Raw genomic sequence first — 15479 nt, 5'->3', positions numbered from 1 at the left:
TTTTCATATATACATGTATCATTAGTTCTATCTCTCTAGACCCTAATACAACTTGCCACCCCTTGAACATAACAATGCTGTTCTCTAAGTTATCCACAACTTTCCCAGTCTTAAGACCACCTGAAATGCCACCTCCTCCAGAGAGCTTTCCTTGACTATCTCAGCTAAATATCTAATGAAATGATGGCTTCTATCTCTGTGCAGTTATTCCACAGTACCTAATCCAGTGCTCTGCAACATGGCGCACTCACTACGTAGCACTGACAGCAAAAAGAGAAGGAAAGGAGTCTACGGCATGTGGAGGTTCAATACTGTAATGCAATTCTGATGCTAACTACAGGGAGTTAGTGCATACCCTATGGGTTTAAGGGCATACTCCCCAAAAAGACTGCTCTCACTTCAGATGTCAGTTGCAAGCTCGAGGATCCCCAGACCACCTGCACTTCTGACCAACTGGCTATAAATTCAGGAGTCTCCACAACCCCCCGCCGCCCACCCTGAGGTTGGAGAATTTCCTAGAATGACTCACGGAACTCAGGAAAACTCTATACTTATGATTATAGTTCTATTACAAAAGATACAAATCAGAACCAGCCAAATGAAGACAAATATATGGTAGGGTCCAGGAGTGTCCCAGGCACAGATGTGTGCCCTCTGCTCATAGAAACAGGATACCATTGCACATCCCTCAGCACATCCATGTGTTCACCAGCCAGGAAGCTGACCAAAACCTCAGTGTCTTTAGTTTTTATATATAGAGTTTTACCATAGATATAATTGGTTAAAATCATGGGCATGTGGCTGAACTCAATCTCTAGCCCCTCTCCCTTCCCTGGGGATCAAGCTGGTATCATCCAGCTCAAAGTCCCAGCCCTGTAACTATATGGTTGGTCATTCTGGCATGGTCACCCTCCATCCTCAGTCAAATCTTACCACACACTCAGGTGTGGTCTGAGATCAAATTCAATATAAAATTAGGTGCAGCCTAAGGTCAAATCTCAACATAAATTCAGGTGTAGTGTCAGGGACCCGCCACGAAAAACAAAGATACTCCTATTACTTGGGAAATTCCAAGGATTTAGAGTCTCCTTCTCAGGAACTGAAGACAAAGGCCAAATTCTTTATTATACAATGAAGTAGGGGAGGATTTATACGAAAAATCTTACTAATTTTGGAAGCTGGAAATGACCTGTGTCCCAGCAGATAGGAAGTAGACCATGTGTTCCTCATTAAGGTGTTCTCAAGACCTGCTCTGCTCCCAACTTGGTTCACTTTCCCAGCCCTTACCAAAGGGGCACCCAGTCAACCATTCAGCAGACACAAAAAATGAGTTGGATACCAGGTTCCTATCTGCCCCATCACCTGTTTCTCAGTGTCCAGAGTATCATATAAGACCCCTAACAGACACTTAACAGAGACCCTGCAGGTTTGGTAAGGTAATTAGAGATCTGCTACATCCAGCCAGGCAGCAGCACTTTGGGAGGCCAAGGCAGGTGGATTACTTGAAGTCAGGAGTTTGAGACCAGCCTGGCCAACATGGTGAAACCCTGTCTTTACTAAAAATACAAAAATTAGCCAGGCATGGTGGCACATGCCTGTAATTCCAGCTACTCAGAAGGCTGAGGCAGGAGAACCACTTGAACCCGGAAGGCAGATGTTGCAGTGAGCTGAGATCACGCCACTGCACTCCAGCCTGGGCAACAGAATGAGACTCCATCTCAAAAAAAAAAAAAAGAGAGATCTACTATATCCTTCCCCCAGCTACCCAAGAGAACCCCTGGCCAACAATGAAGAGGGAAGGGGGGGAATCTAAATGACTACCTTCCACCTCTAGCATGCAAGAGGGGGAAAAAAGTAACAAGACAAAAGGCTTTAGGAGCTTTTAATGCTTAGAGTGAAAAAAATCACAGGCTAGGTTTTTCATAGTCATTGATCCATCTCTGACAAGGCAAGAATTTTCCCTTCACCCTGGCCGCAGGTGGAAGGCCAGACTCTCCCCTAGCAAGGTATCCAGAATGGAGAGCGGCTACCCTTGTAGTGCAGTGCTGTGAATCCTCAACCCAGAGGCAAGAAAACAAGAAGACTATGTGATGAGCACCCACATGCCAAGGCCATGCAAGGCACTTTCGAGTATTATCTCAGTTAATCCTCACACCAACCCCATAAGGTAGGCATCCCCATTTTACAGATGAGGAGCCTGAGGCTTAGAGAGGTTTATTAATATGCCAATCAAAAAGTTCCAAGTCTCAAAGCTGGGATGAAAAGCCAGGTCTTCTGACTTTCACTCTGCCATACTGGATTTTTCCTCTGATCCAGCTGCAGCCTCCCATAAGTTCACTCTTAATTTCATGTCCCATGCTTTGTCTTGGTCCCTGTGACGAAAGGGGTCGGCTGAAGGCAGCTGTTCTATAAGGATGGGTAGGTATCCTGGCAAGATATTTCCTCTGAAATAGTAAACGTGACCTTAGAAGTTAACTGTCTAGGGCACTCTCAGCTGAATAAAGTCTCCCAAGGAAACACTGAGGTAGAGCAGTCTGCCAAGTGCAAAAGCACACCTTCTGTGGATTCCCTACAAAGTGAGGTCCCCTGAAAGGGGCAATGTTCAAAGGTAAAGAAAGCAGGAATCAGGAGGGCAAACAGGAGTAGTGTCAAAACTGCCATGGCAGGTTGGAAGACAGTTCAACAGATCAAAGAATACGTTTCCCAGCGACCAGGGAGCACAGAAGGACCTTTTGCTCCAGTCCAGGAGATGTGTTGTCATCTGCTTGGCCAAGAATGACTTCGAGGTCTTGAATGTGTCCCATGCAAGGCCCCAAGGGCACTCATTTCAACAGCAGTGGCAGCAGCCCCAGCTCATTCAATCTTTCCTTGGCCACTGCCTCCCAGCCCTTGTTGGCCTGTGGGTTACGGGGAGAGGGATGCAGGAGCCCTTCCACCTGGACCTCTGGCATCAGGCCTGCCAGAGCCCGTCGTGCCCGCTGCTCTGCCAGTCGCCCAACTCCTACCACCAGCCGCACCCCCAGCAGCTGCACCTGCCGGCAGAGGGCTGCATCACAGATCCCAAGAAGCTGTTCTCGCTGCTTGGCAGGCAGCTCAGCAGGGGTGAGGTTGCGCCCGCTGGGAGCCAGGAAAAGCAGAGGGCATAGATTGTGGACAAAACAGTGATGGAAGAAGACCTCAGGCTGTCCACAGAGGTTCCGGAAAAAGCCCCAGAATCGGGCACCACTCACTTCTGACTGTGGGCACTCCAGTCCTAGCACTGGTCGTTTAGGATGCTCTTGGGGAGGGGTCAGCACAGGCCCCACAATGCCCAACCAGTCCCGGACCATGCTTACTTCCCCAAAGGGCACCTGTGAGGAAGGAGAGAGACATGAAAGGCTTCAAACCGGACACCTGAGGCCCGGGCTCTGGACCAAATGACTTCTTTATACCTTCCATGAGGATCCAGCCTGCACCCCCCACCCCCACCTTCACCCAAAGGCCTGAGACAAGGATTCTTGGCCCTACGGTTTGAGCCTGTCCATCTTTTTCCAGTTCTTCATTGTGAACTGTGGTCCAGAAGAATCTGTTTGCCTCTAGCCCAACTAGCCTTTGGGACCAAGTACAGGGACTACATTGAGATATCTAGCCCTATACAGGTTAGTACTGGGGAGAGACAGATGGTCTGAGACAGAAAGGCAGCCAGGGTTAAAGGAGGCACAAGGACGGGCTGACCACTGCTCTCTGGGTGCCCTCTCAGCCCCAAGCCTCAGGCTGTCATTTCCATCGATCATCATTGATCACCTTTCATCACCCAGTTGGGGTCAATAAAAGCGATTGAGCCTTCTGCCCTGAAGCCTCTTCCCCTCCCCCACCTGCCAAGCACCCCCACTGAGGGGCAGTCACTCATCCAGAGCCCTGAAAGAAAAGCGGGCAGGCACTGGAGCCAGGCTCCGTTTTGAACCTCGCCTTAGCTAGGAAACAGAACCCAGGTTCCCAGAACGCCCTGCATCTCTTACATACCCACCCCTGTCAACCAGTCTCTTGTTTTTTTTTTTGAGACGGAGTCTCGCTCTGTCGCCCAGGCTGGAGTGCAGTGGCGCAATCTCGGTTCACTGCAAGCTCCGCCTCCCGGGTTCATGCCATTCTCCTGCCTCAGCCTCTCCGAGTAACTGGGACTACAGGCGCCCGCCACCACGCCCGGCTAATTTTTTGTATTTTTAGTAGAGACAGGGTTTCACCGTAGTCTCGATCTCCTGACCTCGTGATCCGCCCGCCTCGGCCTCCCAAAGTGCTGTGATTACAAGCGTGAGCCACCGCGCCCGGCTGACCAGTCTCTTCTGAAGACCCAGCAGTCCTAGTCCCTCTTCTGACCCCAACCACACTCCAGGGACAGGGGAGATCCAGTAAAGTAAGGATGGGGCTGGCGGAAGGAAGGGCTCTCAGAGGCAATTAGTGGCCAGCTCACAGGGAAAACGAAACTACCATTAATGTGCTTGGTTAATTACAGGCAGAGACGCTGGGAGAGGGCCCCAGACCACAGCAGCCAGTATGTGTGTTGAGAGAGAATGGGGCGGGGGGACCTACACATGTCTACAGCCATGCACATGCTCCTTCTCCACAGCACACCCAGCCAAGCATCCACCTAGAACCCCCCACTCCACCCACCGGGGAAGCCAAACCCTTTACCCCAGTCTGGGCCATGCCAAAAGGTCCAGGATTCATGCCCAGGAAGAGCACTTCCTTGGGGCTCTGGCAGTAGCGAGTCACGTAGTTGCGATGTGGCTCCCATGCATACTCCACGGGATTGTAGATGATGCCCACAGGCTCTGAAAACTGCAGCTGGCTCAGCTCAGCATTGAGCCGAAGCTCCTCCTCCAGGAAGCTCTCAGCCAAGCTTCCAGGGCAGGGCTGGGGCTCCATCAGGGCACCTACAGGTTCATGGATGGACCCCAGCAGGAAAGCCTGGGGCATATGGCCATGCCGCTGTCACCTAGGAAAAGAGATGGACAGAAGCCCCATCATCCCTCAGCCACAGAGTAGGAGGGATCCATGCTTGCCAGGGCCCCCACTACCATTTCCTGGGCTCAGAAGGGATCCTAAGAGACCATGTCAGTCATCTACCAACCACCAAGTAGGACTGAACTCATCTCAATTCTTGGTAATGAAGGGCCCTTTCCCTCCCCACTTCCAGTATCTGTCCTCTTCACAAGGCACCTGGTGAGGATAAGCCATAGCCACCAAACATCTCCCACTCCAAATCTCCTTTCCATCAGGCATAGGTCACTAGTTCCTGGGCTATGCTGAGCACATAGTAGGTTTTCAATAAACATTTACTGGTGGCATCCTTTCAGAACCTTTAAGGTCATCCTAAAAAAGAAAAGCCCAGCCAGAAGGGACCGTGTTCTGGAAAGCGCAGTGCTGAAGAATGAAATGCAAGTGCACAGCCACAGCTCAGAGACCTGGGAAGGCTAATTACAATAGCTTCCAGGTGGTGAGCGACTGCTCTGCGCCAGGTACACCTCATTGATCCTCACAACAATCCCATGAGGTGGGTATTACTGCTCCCCTGTTATAAGTGAGGACACTGAGGCTTAGCAAGATTAAGCAACTTGCCCAAGGTCTTACAGTTAGTAAGTAATAAAGCTGGATTTGATTGAGCCCAATCTCTCTGGCTCAAGACTATGCTTTAACCACCCACGCCATCTTGCCTTAGATGGTTTGATCAGCCACCCTGCTAATTCTACAACCCCCTAACCCCAGCCTAGCTTCTTTCCCATACTCAGGAATACCGAGTAGGATGATTACAGACTCCTCATAGAATCTTACAAGCTACACAACCATGGCCAGAGCCTCAGGTTTCCGCCTTCAAATACAAAGAATAATAATATCCACTTAATAATGTTGACATAAGGAAGGCCAGGCACGGTGGCTCATGCCTGTAATCCCAGCACTTTGGGAGGCCAAGGCTGGTGAATCACCTTAGGTCAGGAGTTCAAAACCAGCCTGGCTAACATGGCGAAACCCCGTCTCTACTAAAAATTACAAAAATTAGCTGGGCATGCTGGGCGCGGTGGCTCAAGCCTGTAATCCCAGCACTTTAGGAGGCTGAGGTGGGCAGATCACCTGAGGTCGGGAGTTCGAGACCAGCCTGACTAAAATGGAGAAACCCCACCTCTACTAAAAATACAATTAGTCAGGCATGGTGGTGCGCGCCTATAATCCCAGCTACTCTGGAGGCTAAGGCAGAATCATTTGAACCCAAAAGGTGGAGGTTGCGATGAGCCGAGATCGTGCCATTGCACTCCAGCCTGGGCAACAACAGCGAAACTCTGTCTCAAAAAAAAAAAAAATTAGCTGGGCGTTGTGGTGGGCGCCTGTAATCCCAGCTACTCGGGAGGCTGAGGCAGGGAGAACTGCTTGAACCCGGGAGGCTGAGGTTGCAGTGAGCCAAGATCGCGCCACTGCACTCAAGCCTGGGCAAAAGAGCAAGACTCCGTCTCAAAAAAAAAAAATTTGCCGGGCGCAGCAGCTCATGCCTGTAATCCCAGTACTTTGGGAGGCTGAGGCAGGTGGATCACAAGGTCAGGAGTTCAAGATCAACCTGGCCAACATGGTGAAACCCCCGTCTAAACTAAAAATACAAAAATTAGCTGGGCATGGTGGCACGTGCCTGTAATTCCAGCTAGTCGGGAGGCTGAGGCAGGAGAATTACTTGAACCAGGACCTGGGAGGCAGAGGTTGCAGTGAGCCGAGATCGTGCCACTGCACTCCAGCCTGGGCTACAGAGGGAGACTCTGTCTCAAAACAAACAAATAGACGTAAGGATGGAATGAGATGTTATGTTTAGGTGAAGGAAGAAAAGGAAGAAATGGGAGAGGAAGAAGAAAGGGAAGAGAGAAGGGAGGTGGGAGGAAGGAGAAGGGAGGTGGGAGGAAGGAGAAGGGAGGGGGCAGGGGTGGAAGGAGAGGAACATGACAGCAAGCTTTGTAAACTGCAAAGGCCATTGCTTCACTCCACTCCCATTCAAACCCAGTGTTCCAACCTGACCATTCTACTCACATTTTCAAAATGCCTTTCCTACCTCAACTCTCAAAACCTTGCACAAACCATTTCTGCAGTCCAACCAAATACACTCCTTAAGTCAACCAGGACATCATCCAGCAGTCATCCAGTCAACTAGGACTGTGATTCCCCAAACTGTCCACATATCCAAATCACTCCCATCCCTCAAAATGCAGCTCAAACCATCCCTTTAATAAAGTCTTCCCTCCTCAGAACACTGCAGTATTTGCCATAGTGTCCCAACCCCACCCCCAACACAAGTAGGTCCCGTGTGAGGCCTGGGAATCTGTGCTTTTGGTTGGTTTTTTTTTTTTTTTTTTTTTTTTTGAGACAGAGTCTCGCTCTGTTGTCCAGACTGAAGTGCAGTGGTGAGATCTCAGCTCACCGCAACCTCTGCCTCCCGGGTTCAAGTGATTCTCCCACCTCAGCCTCCTGGGTACTGAGATTACAGGTGCGCACCACCATGCCCAGCTAATTTTCGTATTTTTAGTAGAGACAGGGTTTCACCATGTTGGTCAGGCTGGTGTCGAACTCCTGACCTCATGATCTGCCCGCCTCAGCCTCCCAAAGTGCTGGAATTACAAACTGAGCTACCGTGCTCAGCCTGAGAATCTGTATTTTAAACAAGCTTCCCAGGGTGATTCTGATGGTTGGTGAAGGCTGAGAACCACTGTGTGTCACCATGGTTACCGCCGTCTTAATGAATTCCTTTTGCCTCCCCAGCTAAACTTGGGCAGATCAAGAGCCAGGCCTTGTTCAATCTCCCTCCATAAGCCCAAGGTCCTGGCCCTTATTAGGTACTCAACAAACACCTGCTCAGCAATGTCCATCTTCTTTTTCACGTTTGTTTAAAACTACCTTCTGTGCTGGGCGCAGTGGCTCATGCCTGTAATCCCAGCACTTTGGGAGGCCAAGGCAGAAGAATTGCTTGAGGCCAGGAGTTCAAGACCAGCCTGGCTGACATAATGAGACCCCATCTCTAAAAAATAAAAATAAAATAAACACCTTTTACCAAGGAGGCACTCCTGATAGATCCTTCTCCACTTCTATATCCTGAGTTCACTCAAGGCTCAGCTGCCCACTTTGCACTCTGCTTGTTTTCCAGGCTCCGGGTCTGTGGCCATCATATGTGCATCTCCCATGTGACAAGGACCATTGTCATTCCTTCCTCTCAACTTTCTGCCTGGGTCAGGAGTGACCTTTTCTCCCAGATGAGAACTCAAGGTTGACACAACAGCTTGATAAACCTGTTTTCTCACCCTAGCCTAGGGGAAGTGGGAGAGAAAAAAAATCAGAGGCCCAACTTACAAAGTCCTTCCCTGACTAATCTCAGTAGTCTTTAACTGATCTGTTGTCCAGGTGGCTACCCAGGACAAACTGGGCTCATACAAAAGCTGAGAAGGGTGCTGTGGAGAACGCCAGTGTTTCAGGGGACCTTGCTTTGCATCTCCCCATGCAACACCAACATTAGCAGATTGGCTGCTCCAGCTCTAGAATCTCGAGAAGTCTTGAGCCTACCTTTGACATTTAGACACCTGTGTTGCAAACAGCAAGGCTGGGAAAAAGAGTGGCAAGACACTACTTGCATTGTTCCATAACTTCAAAGCCTGATCTCATAGCAAGAGCCACAGGCTGGAAGTCAATTGATTTGAATTCTACTCCTGTTTCATCTCTAAGAAGGTTCTCTTGAGCAACTCATTTAACTCTCTTCTCTATGAAAATCACATACTCCATCCAACCTACCACCTGTTAACTCATTTATTTTTTTCAATACTTATGAGTCTCTTACATGACAGGCACTGCAGCAGTCTCTTGGTGAGGAAGAAATCCAGAAAGAGTAAAATGTAGGCCAGGCTTTCCGTAAGCTCATAATCGGCTGTGAGGGCAAATAAACAACTAACTGTAATATAGTGTGATGTGAGCTTTAATACCCGGAACAAAACACTAAGAGAACCCAAAGGAGGAACTTATAAGTTCTACTGAAATTCGCCCCAAGAGCCAGAGGCTTAAGAAATGTAGATATTTTATAAAATACGGTGTCATACTACATTAAGCACAAAGGCAGCGGAGTTGGACCCAGTGATAAGGCTGACCACCAAGGGCCGACTTCAGACTGATGTCAGACTTCTCTGACATCAAATCCAGGAAGTGAGGAAGGAATCGAAGATACATATGCACTCCCCTGTCCCTTGGAGGCACTCTGGGAGTCCAAGGGACAATAATAAATATCCTTAAGTTAAATAATAATAATAATGCATAGGCCGGGCGCGGTGGCTCACGCCCATAATCCGAGCACTTTGGGAGGCCGAGGTAGGCAGATCACGAGGTTAGGAGTTCGAGACTAGCCTGACCAACATGGTGAAACCCAGTCTCTACTAAAAATACAAAAATTAGCCGGGCATGGTGGCGCGCGCCTGTAATCCCACCTACTCGGGAGGCTGAGGCAGGAGAATCGCTTGAACCCGGGAGGCGGAGGTTGCAGTGAGCTGAGATCGCGCCATTGCACTCCAGCCTGAAGACAGGGCAAAATTCCGTCTCGGAAAAATAAATAAATAAACAATAATAATAATAATGCATAAACTCAAAAAGACCATTTCATCTGGTTCCAAAGGGGCCGACTACTAAGGCACCAGGCAAAACCTCCGGGGGCGCCCGCTGGCTCCGGCCGACTGGAAAGCCTTGATCCTGCAGACCTCCCAGGCGGTTTCACAGGCTGGGCTCTCCCTGCACTGAGTCTAACCCCATACGGAGGGAGGGACCCCAAAACACAGAAATTCTAACTACTCTCTGGGCTCAGCCCCGACGACCCTGGGAGCCCTCAACTTGCCCCCACAGTCCCGGTTTCCCAGCCTCCTACTTCCTCACCTGGTCCAGCTCCCCATCCCGTTTCCGGTTCCTTTCCCCCGCCCAAACCCAACCCCCGGCGCTAAGGACAGTGGGAGTCGTAGTCTACATTGTTTAGGGAAGGAGATTGGCGTACCCGCAGCCACATCCGCCGGAAATGCTCCAATCCCGGAAGGCGCGCTAAATTAGCCCTAAATATCGCTGGGAATTGTAGTTTAATCTTTCCATCAGCATTAAATCAGGAAGTCTTGAGAAGTGAAAGGCCAGAGCCTGTAAGTACCTAGAAAATCCTGGATTCTATCCCTAAAGGGCATCGCCCTTCCAAAAGTTCATTCACTGTTTTCCCAAAGGGATTGCAAATCAGGAAGCTTCAACCATCCCCAATCCCTCAGCCACCTGAGGGTATTAACAATAGCTAAAGACCATTTCTAGGCCCCCTGCCACCCTGGGTATAAGAGACCTCTCCTTTGCAGCCTGCCATTACTATATAGAACATCCACGAAGACATTTCTGGTAGCTCCTAACAACTCTTTAGCAAGGAGCATCCCCCATTACTGTCCAAGCCCATCTCCAGAGTGTCACCATTTTGACTTCTTTCTCTGCCTTGCTATCTGCCCAACCCTATAACCTCAGTATTAGTCAAGAGTTTTCCAGAGAAACAGAACTAACAGGATATCTATCTATATGACGAGATTTATCCCAAGAATTGGCTCACAGGATTGTGGAGGCCAAGAAGTCCCACAGTCTCCTGCTCTGCTGTCTATACACTGGAGAACCAGGAAAACAGGTGGTATAATTCAGGAAAGTCCAAAGCAGGGGAGGGGGCTCACTGCTAAGTCCCAGAGCCTGAAGGATGAAGAACCAGGAACTCCAATGATGTCCAAAGGCAGGTAAAATAGATGTCCCAGCTCATGAAGAAAGAGAATTTGCCTTCCTCCACCCTTTTGTTCTACTGGCCCCCAAGGGATTGGATGGTTCCCACCCATATTAATGAGGGTGATCTTCTTAACTCAGTTTACCAGTGCAAATGCGAATCTCTTCCAGAAACACTCCACAGACATATCCGGAAATAATGTTTTACCGGCTATCTGGGTGTCCCTTAGACCACTCAAGTAGACACATAAAGTTAGCTATCACTCTTCCATCCAAATCTTCTCCCTCAAATACTTTGTCCATGAAGGCTTCCCTGATCAATCCTCATCCCATGGCTGCACCTAACAGTCCATTCCCCCACCATTCCCCCATCCCAATATCTATGTCCAAATCTGTCCTATTCCTAGTTTTGTTCTTGTGCTCTATCTGGGTCTGGTTCTGTGTCCTGACTCTAAAACTTTCATTAGACTGGGAACCCCCTAAGGTTAGTTATCTTCTATATTCCTCCCACCCCACAATCTCCACACACCTTAGCACAGCCAAGGCTCTAATCACAGAAGCAAGGTATCCCTGTGAGTGGTAGAGAAGGAGACCTATAAACCCCAGAACAGGAAGAAGTGAGAGAAAAAGGATGCCACTCCCTTCCCAGGACTTGTCTGATCTCCTATCAACAAAAACTTAATGGGTGCAGTAGGAGCTTCAGGGAGCTGTGAGCAGTGACCTGCTGACATCAAGGGTGAGAAACTACCCTGACCCTTGCAAGACTTTGGAAATGGAATTAATCGTCCACCTCAAGAAGCCCATAATTTCCTGAGCTTTAATTTTTACCAGATCCTCTCCCTCTCTGTGTCTCTCTCTGCCTATCTTATTTTCCCCTCTCTACTTATGTACATTTATCTCTATTTCTAGTCTTTTGTGTAGCTTTCTCTCTGTATCTGCATGTCTCTGTCTCCCTCTGTGAACATCTCCCTGTTTCTGCTTCTTACCCTAGAATGACTGGAATAAGAGAATCTGAGCTTCTAGAACAAGTTCCCCCATCTCTGTGTATCTATGTATTTCTGTGTTTCTGACCAAAAAATAAGGTGAGAGGACCTCATTGTGGTGTCATCTCGTTGCTTAAAAATTCCAGGATTTCCACCATCCCTTGGACAACCCTCCTGCCCACCCCCGACCCCTCTGTCACTTGCTTGCCCAGCACTTCTGTTCTAGTTTGTCATCTTGGCAGCCCCTCCACATTCAAAGTCAGCTTCTGGCAGAAGAGTAATGAGTGAAATGAGTAACACGCAAGCAGAGATCCCCCAGGACCTCCACCTCCCCACCCCTGATTTCAATTTCCTAGAAGACTTGAATAACTGTTTCTGTCCCTATAAGCCCATCCACCCCAGGGAACCCAGAGACAGGAAGTCCAGATATAAGGAGAAACTGAGGCTTAGGCAGCCCACAGTAAGTCCCTACAGCTAATGCCAGAGGGACCTGGGGCCTTCTCTGTCTCTAGTCCATGCTATTCCTCCCCACCCAGTGAGTCACTCCCAGGAAAGATGGAGGTGAGGCGCTCTCCTGAAGTAGGGGTGCTTAGAAACAGAGACCCTGAGGCTTTCAAGAGATAGAGCCCAAGAGATGAAACATGGGCTTGGGTGCAGCCCTCCCAACCAGTCTCTTCCATTTATTAGTCTTCATGTCTTCTGGGAAGTCTTCAGGAGGCTGCTGACTGTGATTTACGGGTAGAGCCTTGTAGGGCAGGAACAGAAGATGACCCAGGTTATCGCCTGGGTAAAAGCCTAGAGAGTTGAGTCACCGGGCCTGGGGCAGGGCTCCAGGCATACCCACCAGCCAGCTCCTCCGTCCTGAGCCCGGGAGGGAAGGGGTTAACCGGCTCACTTGTTTTCCTTTGGTTTCCTCGAGCTGCTGGAGCTGTGTTGGGCCATGAGCGCCATCTATCGGCCTCTTCGGGTCCTAGCTCCGACTTTGCTCACTTGGGCTTCTAGGCGGATCTTTCAGCCTTTCCCTTCCCTCGCCGCTTCTCACGGGGAAGGGCCTCCCACTGCAGAAAACAAAGATCGGGAATTGGAGAAGGTGAAGGCCATGTTTCCCCCTTCCTAGACACCAAGTGTCACCCTGCTCAGTTCCCACTCACTGTTTCTGACCTGGGGAGCCCCAAAGGGGGTTCTGGTGTTTAACTTTCAGTGTAGCCACCTTCCCCACTTCCACTACACTGGGCCCTGTCTCGATTAGCCCAACAAACATCAAAAGAGCATAGGACAGTGAAGGCAGCATAGCAGAGGCCTCAGGACTGTGGGCTCTGGAATCAGACTGCTGCATTTGAATCCAAGCTCTGCCACTTACTCATGGTGACCTTGGGCATGCTACTTAATTTCTCTGTGCCTCAGTTATCTTAGTTGTAAAATGGGATAATCATTGTAAGCTCCATCTTCTTTTGTGATGTTTAAATGACTTAATTACATTAAGTGCTTATTACACAATTTGGGCTCCACAAAGGGTAGTTATTGCTGTTGCTTTGCCAGGGTCTCAGGCAGATGCTAGTCTGAGTACCCAAGACCCAGTCCATGAAGCCCTATCAGACACACAAGCATGGAGGACAGGACTGGGGAGCTCATCCTGTAGATTTCCCAAAGACGGTGACCTGCATGCAGGGTTAGGTTTGGAGTTGGAGGTTCAGGATTGCAAGGAAAGTAACTCTTCAGGTCTCCAAGGTCAGCAGGAGTTGAGATAAGGAAGTCACAGCAAGAAAGAACCTGAAGTAAAGATGTAGGAAGGAAATGCATTAAGGAAGAAGCATTAACGGGCCCTTTAAAGGGCCCTGATTTGGGGAAGGGAAAAGGGCTCCTTGATGTGTGAGTTAAGCAAGGGCCACTGCATCCCAAGGACATGTCCTTGGCACAGGTGCAAAAGTCTCCAGACTTGATCAGATTCCCCATGCTTCCCCATTTCATCTGTGGGGACTTAACACTCAATGTCTTTTCCTCAGCCTAGTGAGGAGGGGCACTTACAAGGAGAGAAAGCTATCTGCAGGGCCCACAAACTGAGGAGCTAGGCTGTGAGTTCATCCATTTGTGTCTTTTTTTTTTTTTTTTTTTTTTTTTTTGAGACAGGGTCTCACTCTGGAATGCAGTGGTGTGATCATGGCTCACTGCACTCCTAGGCTCAAGCAATCCTCCCGCCTCAGCCTCTCCAGTAGCTGGGACTACAGGTGCACACCACCACACCCAGCTAATTAAAAATTTTTTTTGTAGAGACAGGGTCTTGAACTGCTGGGCTCAAGTGATCTTCCCACCTCGGCCTCCCAAAATGTTGGGATTACAGGTGTAAGCCACCGCACCTGCCTGATTTGTTTCTCAACAGGTTCAGCCATCTTGCTGTCTCTGTATCTTCTATATCTCTGCCTTCATCTGCCTTACAAGGAAATGGGATTATTTTCCAAGGGGTGAGAATAAGGTGACAAAGTGACACCCTCTCAGTTAAGACAGAAATGCAGAGACAGTGGGGTCCCTGGCTCAGCCTCGCTACCCTGTTATGCACACCTCAGCCCCAAGGCAGCACAACCTAGCTTTATGGATTGTGCCCACTTAACTGGAGGCAGATGACAGCGTCTAGGTCTCCTCAACTCTGGTGTCCTTCATCTCCTGGGGCCTGGACGCCTGGGTCCTCAAGAGAGGAGCAGGAATAGGCTGGATGGGCTGATTTGCATCACTTACTTGGGAAGCAATTATCGGAGGAGCTGTCAGCTCAGTGCAGCTCTCTCCTCACTAATCGGATTTCACCAGAGCCCGGGGCTTGGGGGGGCTGAGTAATTTGGCTTGATGCAGTGGTGGGAGATGTCGGGGCCAGGAGCCCGGACAATCTGTCTGAGTGGTGTTAGAGTTGTCCAGAGCAATTATCCTGAGGGACCACACAAACATCAGACAGACAGCCAGCCGAGGGAATGGGACTGATCCCCAAGTCCTTTAGCAGGAAGGATGGAAGTGAGACTTGGAGAATAGGAGGAGCATCTCCCACAGGTTGAGCCAAATTAAGCAACTAGAAGAGGAGTCAAGATGAGTCTGAGAGAGTGGCCATGGGACCAAGTGGGAGGATGACCCAAGAATCCTAGCTTCCAGCCTACTCAACACCAACGCCCAGCCCTGCCTTGCCCTGCACTCCCAGGGAACCAGTCACAGAGCAGGAACTTGAACCTAGGGTGATTCTTCTGAGCCCTGCTCCTTCCCCTGCAATGTTCCCAAAAGACAATTTCCTTGCCTCTGGCCCTGGCTCTGTCATTTGCCTTCTCTTGCTCCTGCAGCCCTCTTGAACCTGTCCTTTCTTTCCCACCCATACTGCCCCTCTCATCTCTCTAATGATCCCTCTCTCTGTCTCTGTCCTCCATTCCACATCTTTCAGAATAGTGGTAAGGGTGACAACAACAATAACTAACCGTTACTGAGTGCTTTATCCACGCCAGACACCACCCTGAGTGCTTTATGTGGATTGTTTATTTTACTCCTCTCAGCAGCACTTTGAGGGACATACTCTTTTTTTTTTTTTCTTTTTTGAGACAGAGTTTTGCTCTGTTGCCCAGGCTGGAGTGCAGTGGCGCAATGTCGGCTCACTGCAACCTCTGCCTCCCAGGTTCAAGGGATTCTCCTGCCTCAGCCTCCTGAGTAGCTGGGATTACAGGCACCTGCCACCACGCCCGGCTAATTTTTCTATTTTTAGAAGAGACA

The 15479-nt window shown here is 49.6% G+C and overlaps 1 protein-coding gene across 6 annotated transcripts; it reads right to left on the bottom strand.

The window, feature by feature from the left end:
- Nucleotides 1-1092: 1092 nt before the first annotated feature.
- Nucleotides 1093-9961, bottom strand: SMUG1 (single-strand-selective monofunctional uracil-DNA glycosylase 1). Of its 6 annotated transcripts, none has more exons than XM_003252886.3 (4): nt 9910-9953; nt 8834-8920; nt 4669-4972; nt 1093-3350 (listed from the first exon to the last, which is right to left on the bottom strand). In XM_003252886.3, exons 3-4 carry the CDS (start codon nt 4951-4953, stop codon nt 2823-2825), a joined length of 813 nt encoding a protein of 270 aa, XP_003252934.1. In that variant the 5' UTR covers nt 4954-4972; nt 8834-8920; nt 9910-9953; the 3' UTR covers nt 1093-2822. The 6 variants fall into 6 exon arrangements, with proteins under 6 accessions (XP_003252934.1, XP_030678372.1, XP_030678374.1 ...); XM_030822512.1 differs by lacking the exon at nt 8834-8920 and adding an exon at nt 9090-9244 and having other exon boundaries at nt 9910-9937; XM_030822514.1 differs by lacking the exons at nt 8834-8920; nt 9910-9953 and adding an exon at nt 8050-8194.
- Nucleotides 9962-15479: the final 5518 nt, after the last annotated feature.

Source organism: Nomascus leucogenys, chromosome 11 (assembly GCF_006542625.1).
Source record: "Nomascus leucogenys isolate Asia chromosome 11, Asia_NLE_v1, whole genome shotgun sequence".
NCBI classification, from domain to species: domain Eukaryota; kingdom Metazoa; phylum Chordata; class Mammalia; order Primates; family Hylobatidae; genus Nomascus; species Nomascus leucogenys.
Note: the sequence above shows the minus strand (reverse complement) of the source record. Positions and strands in the feature narration are given on the sequence as shown.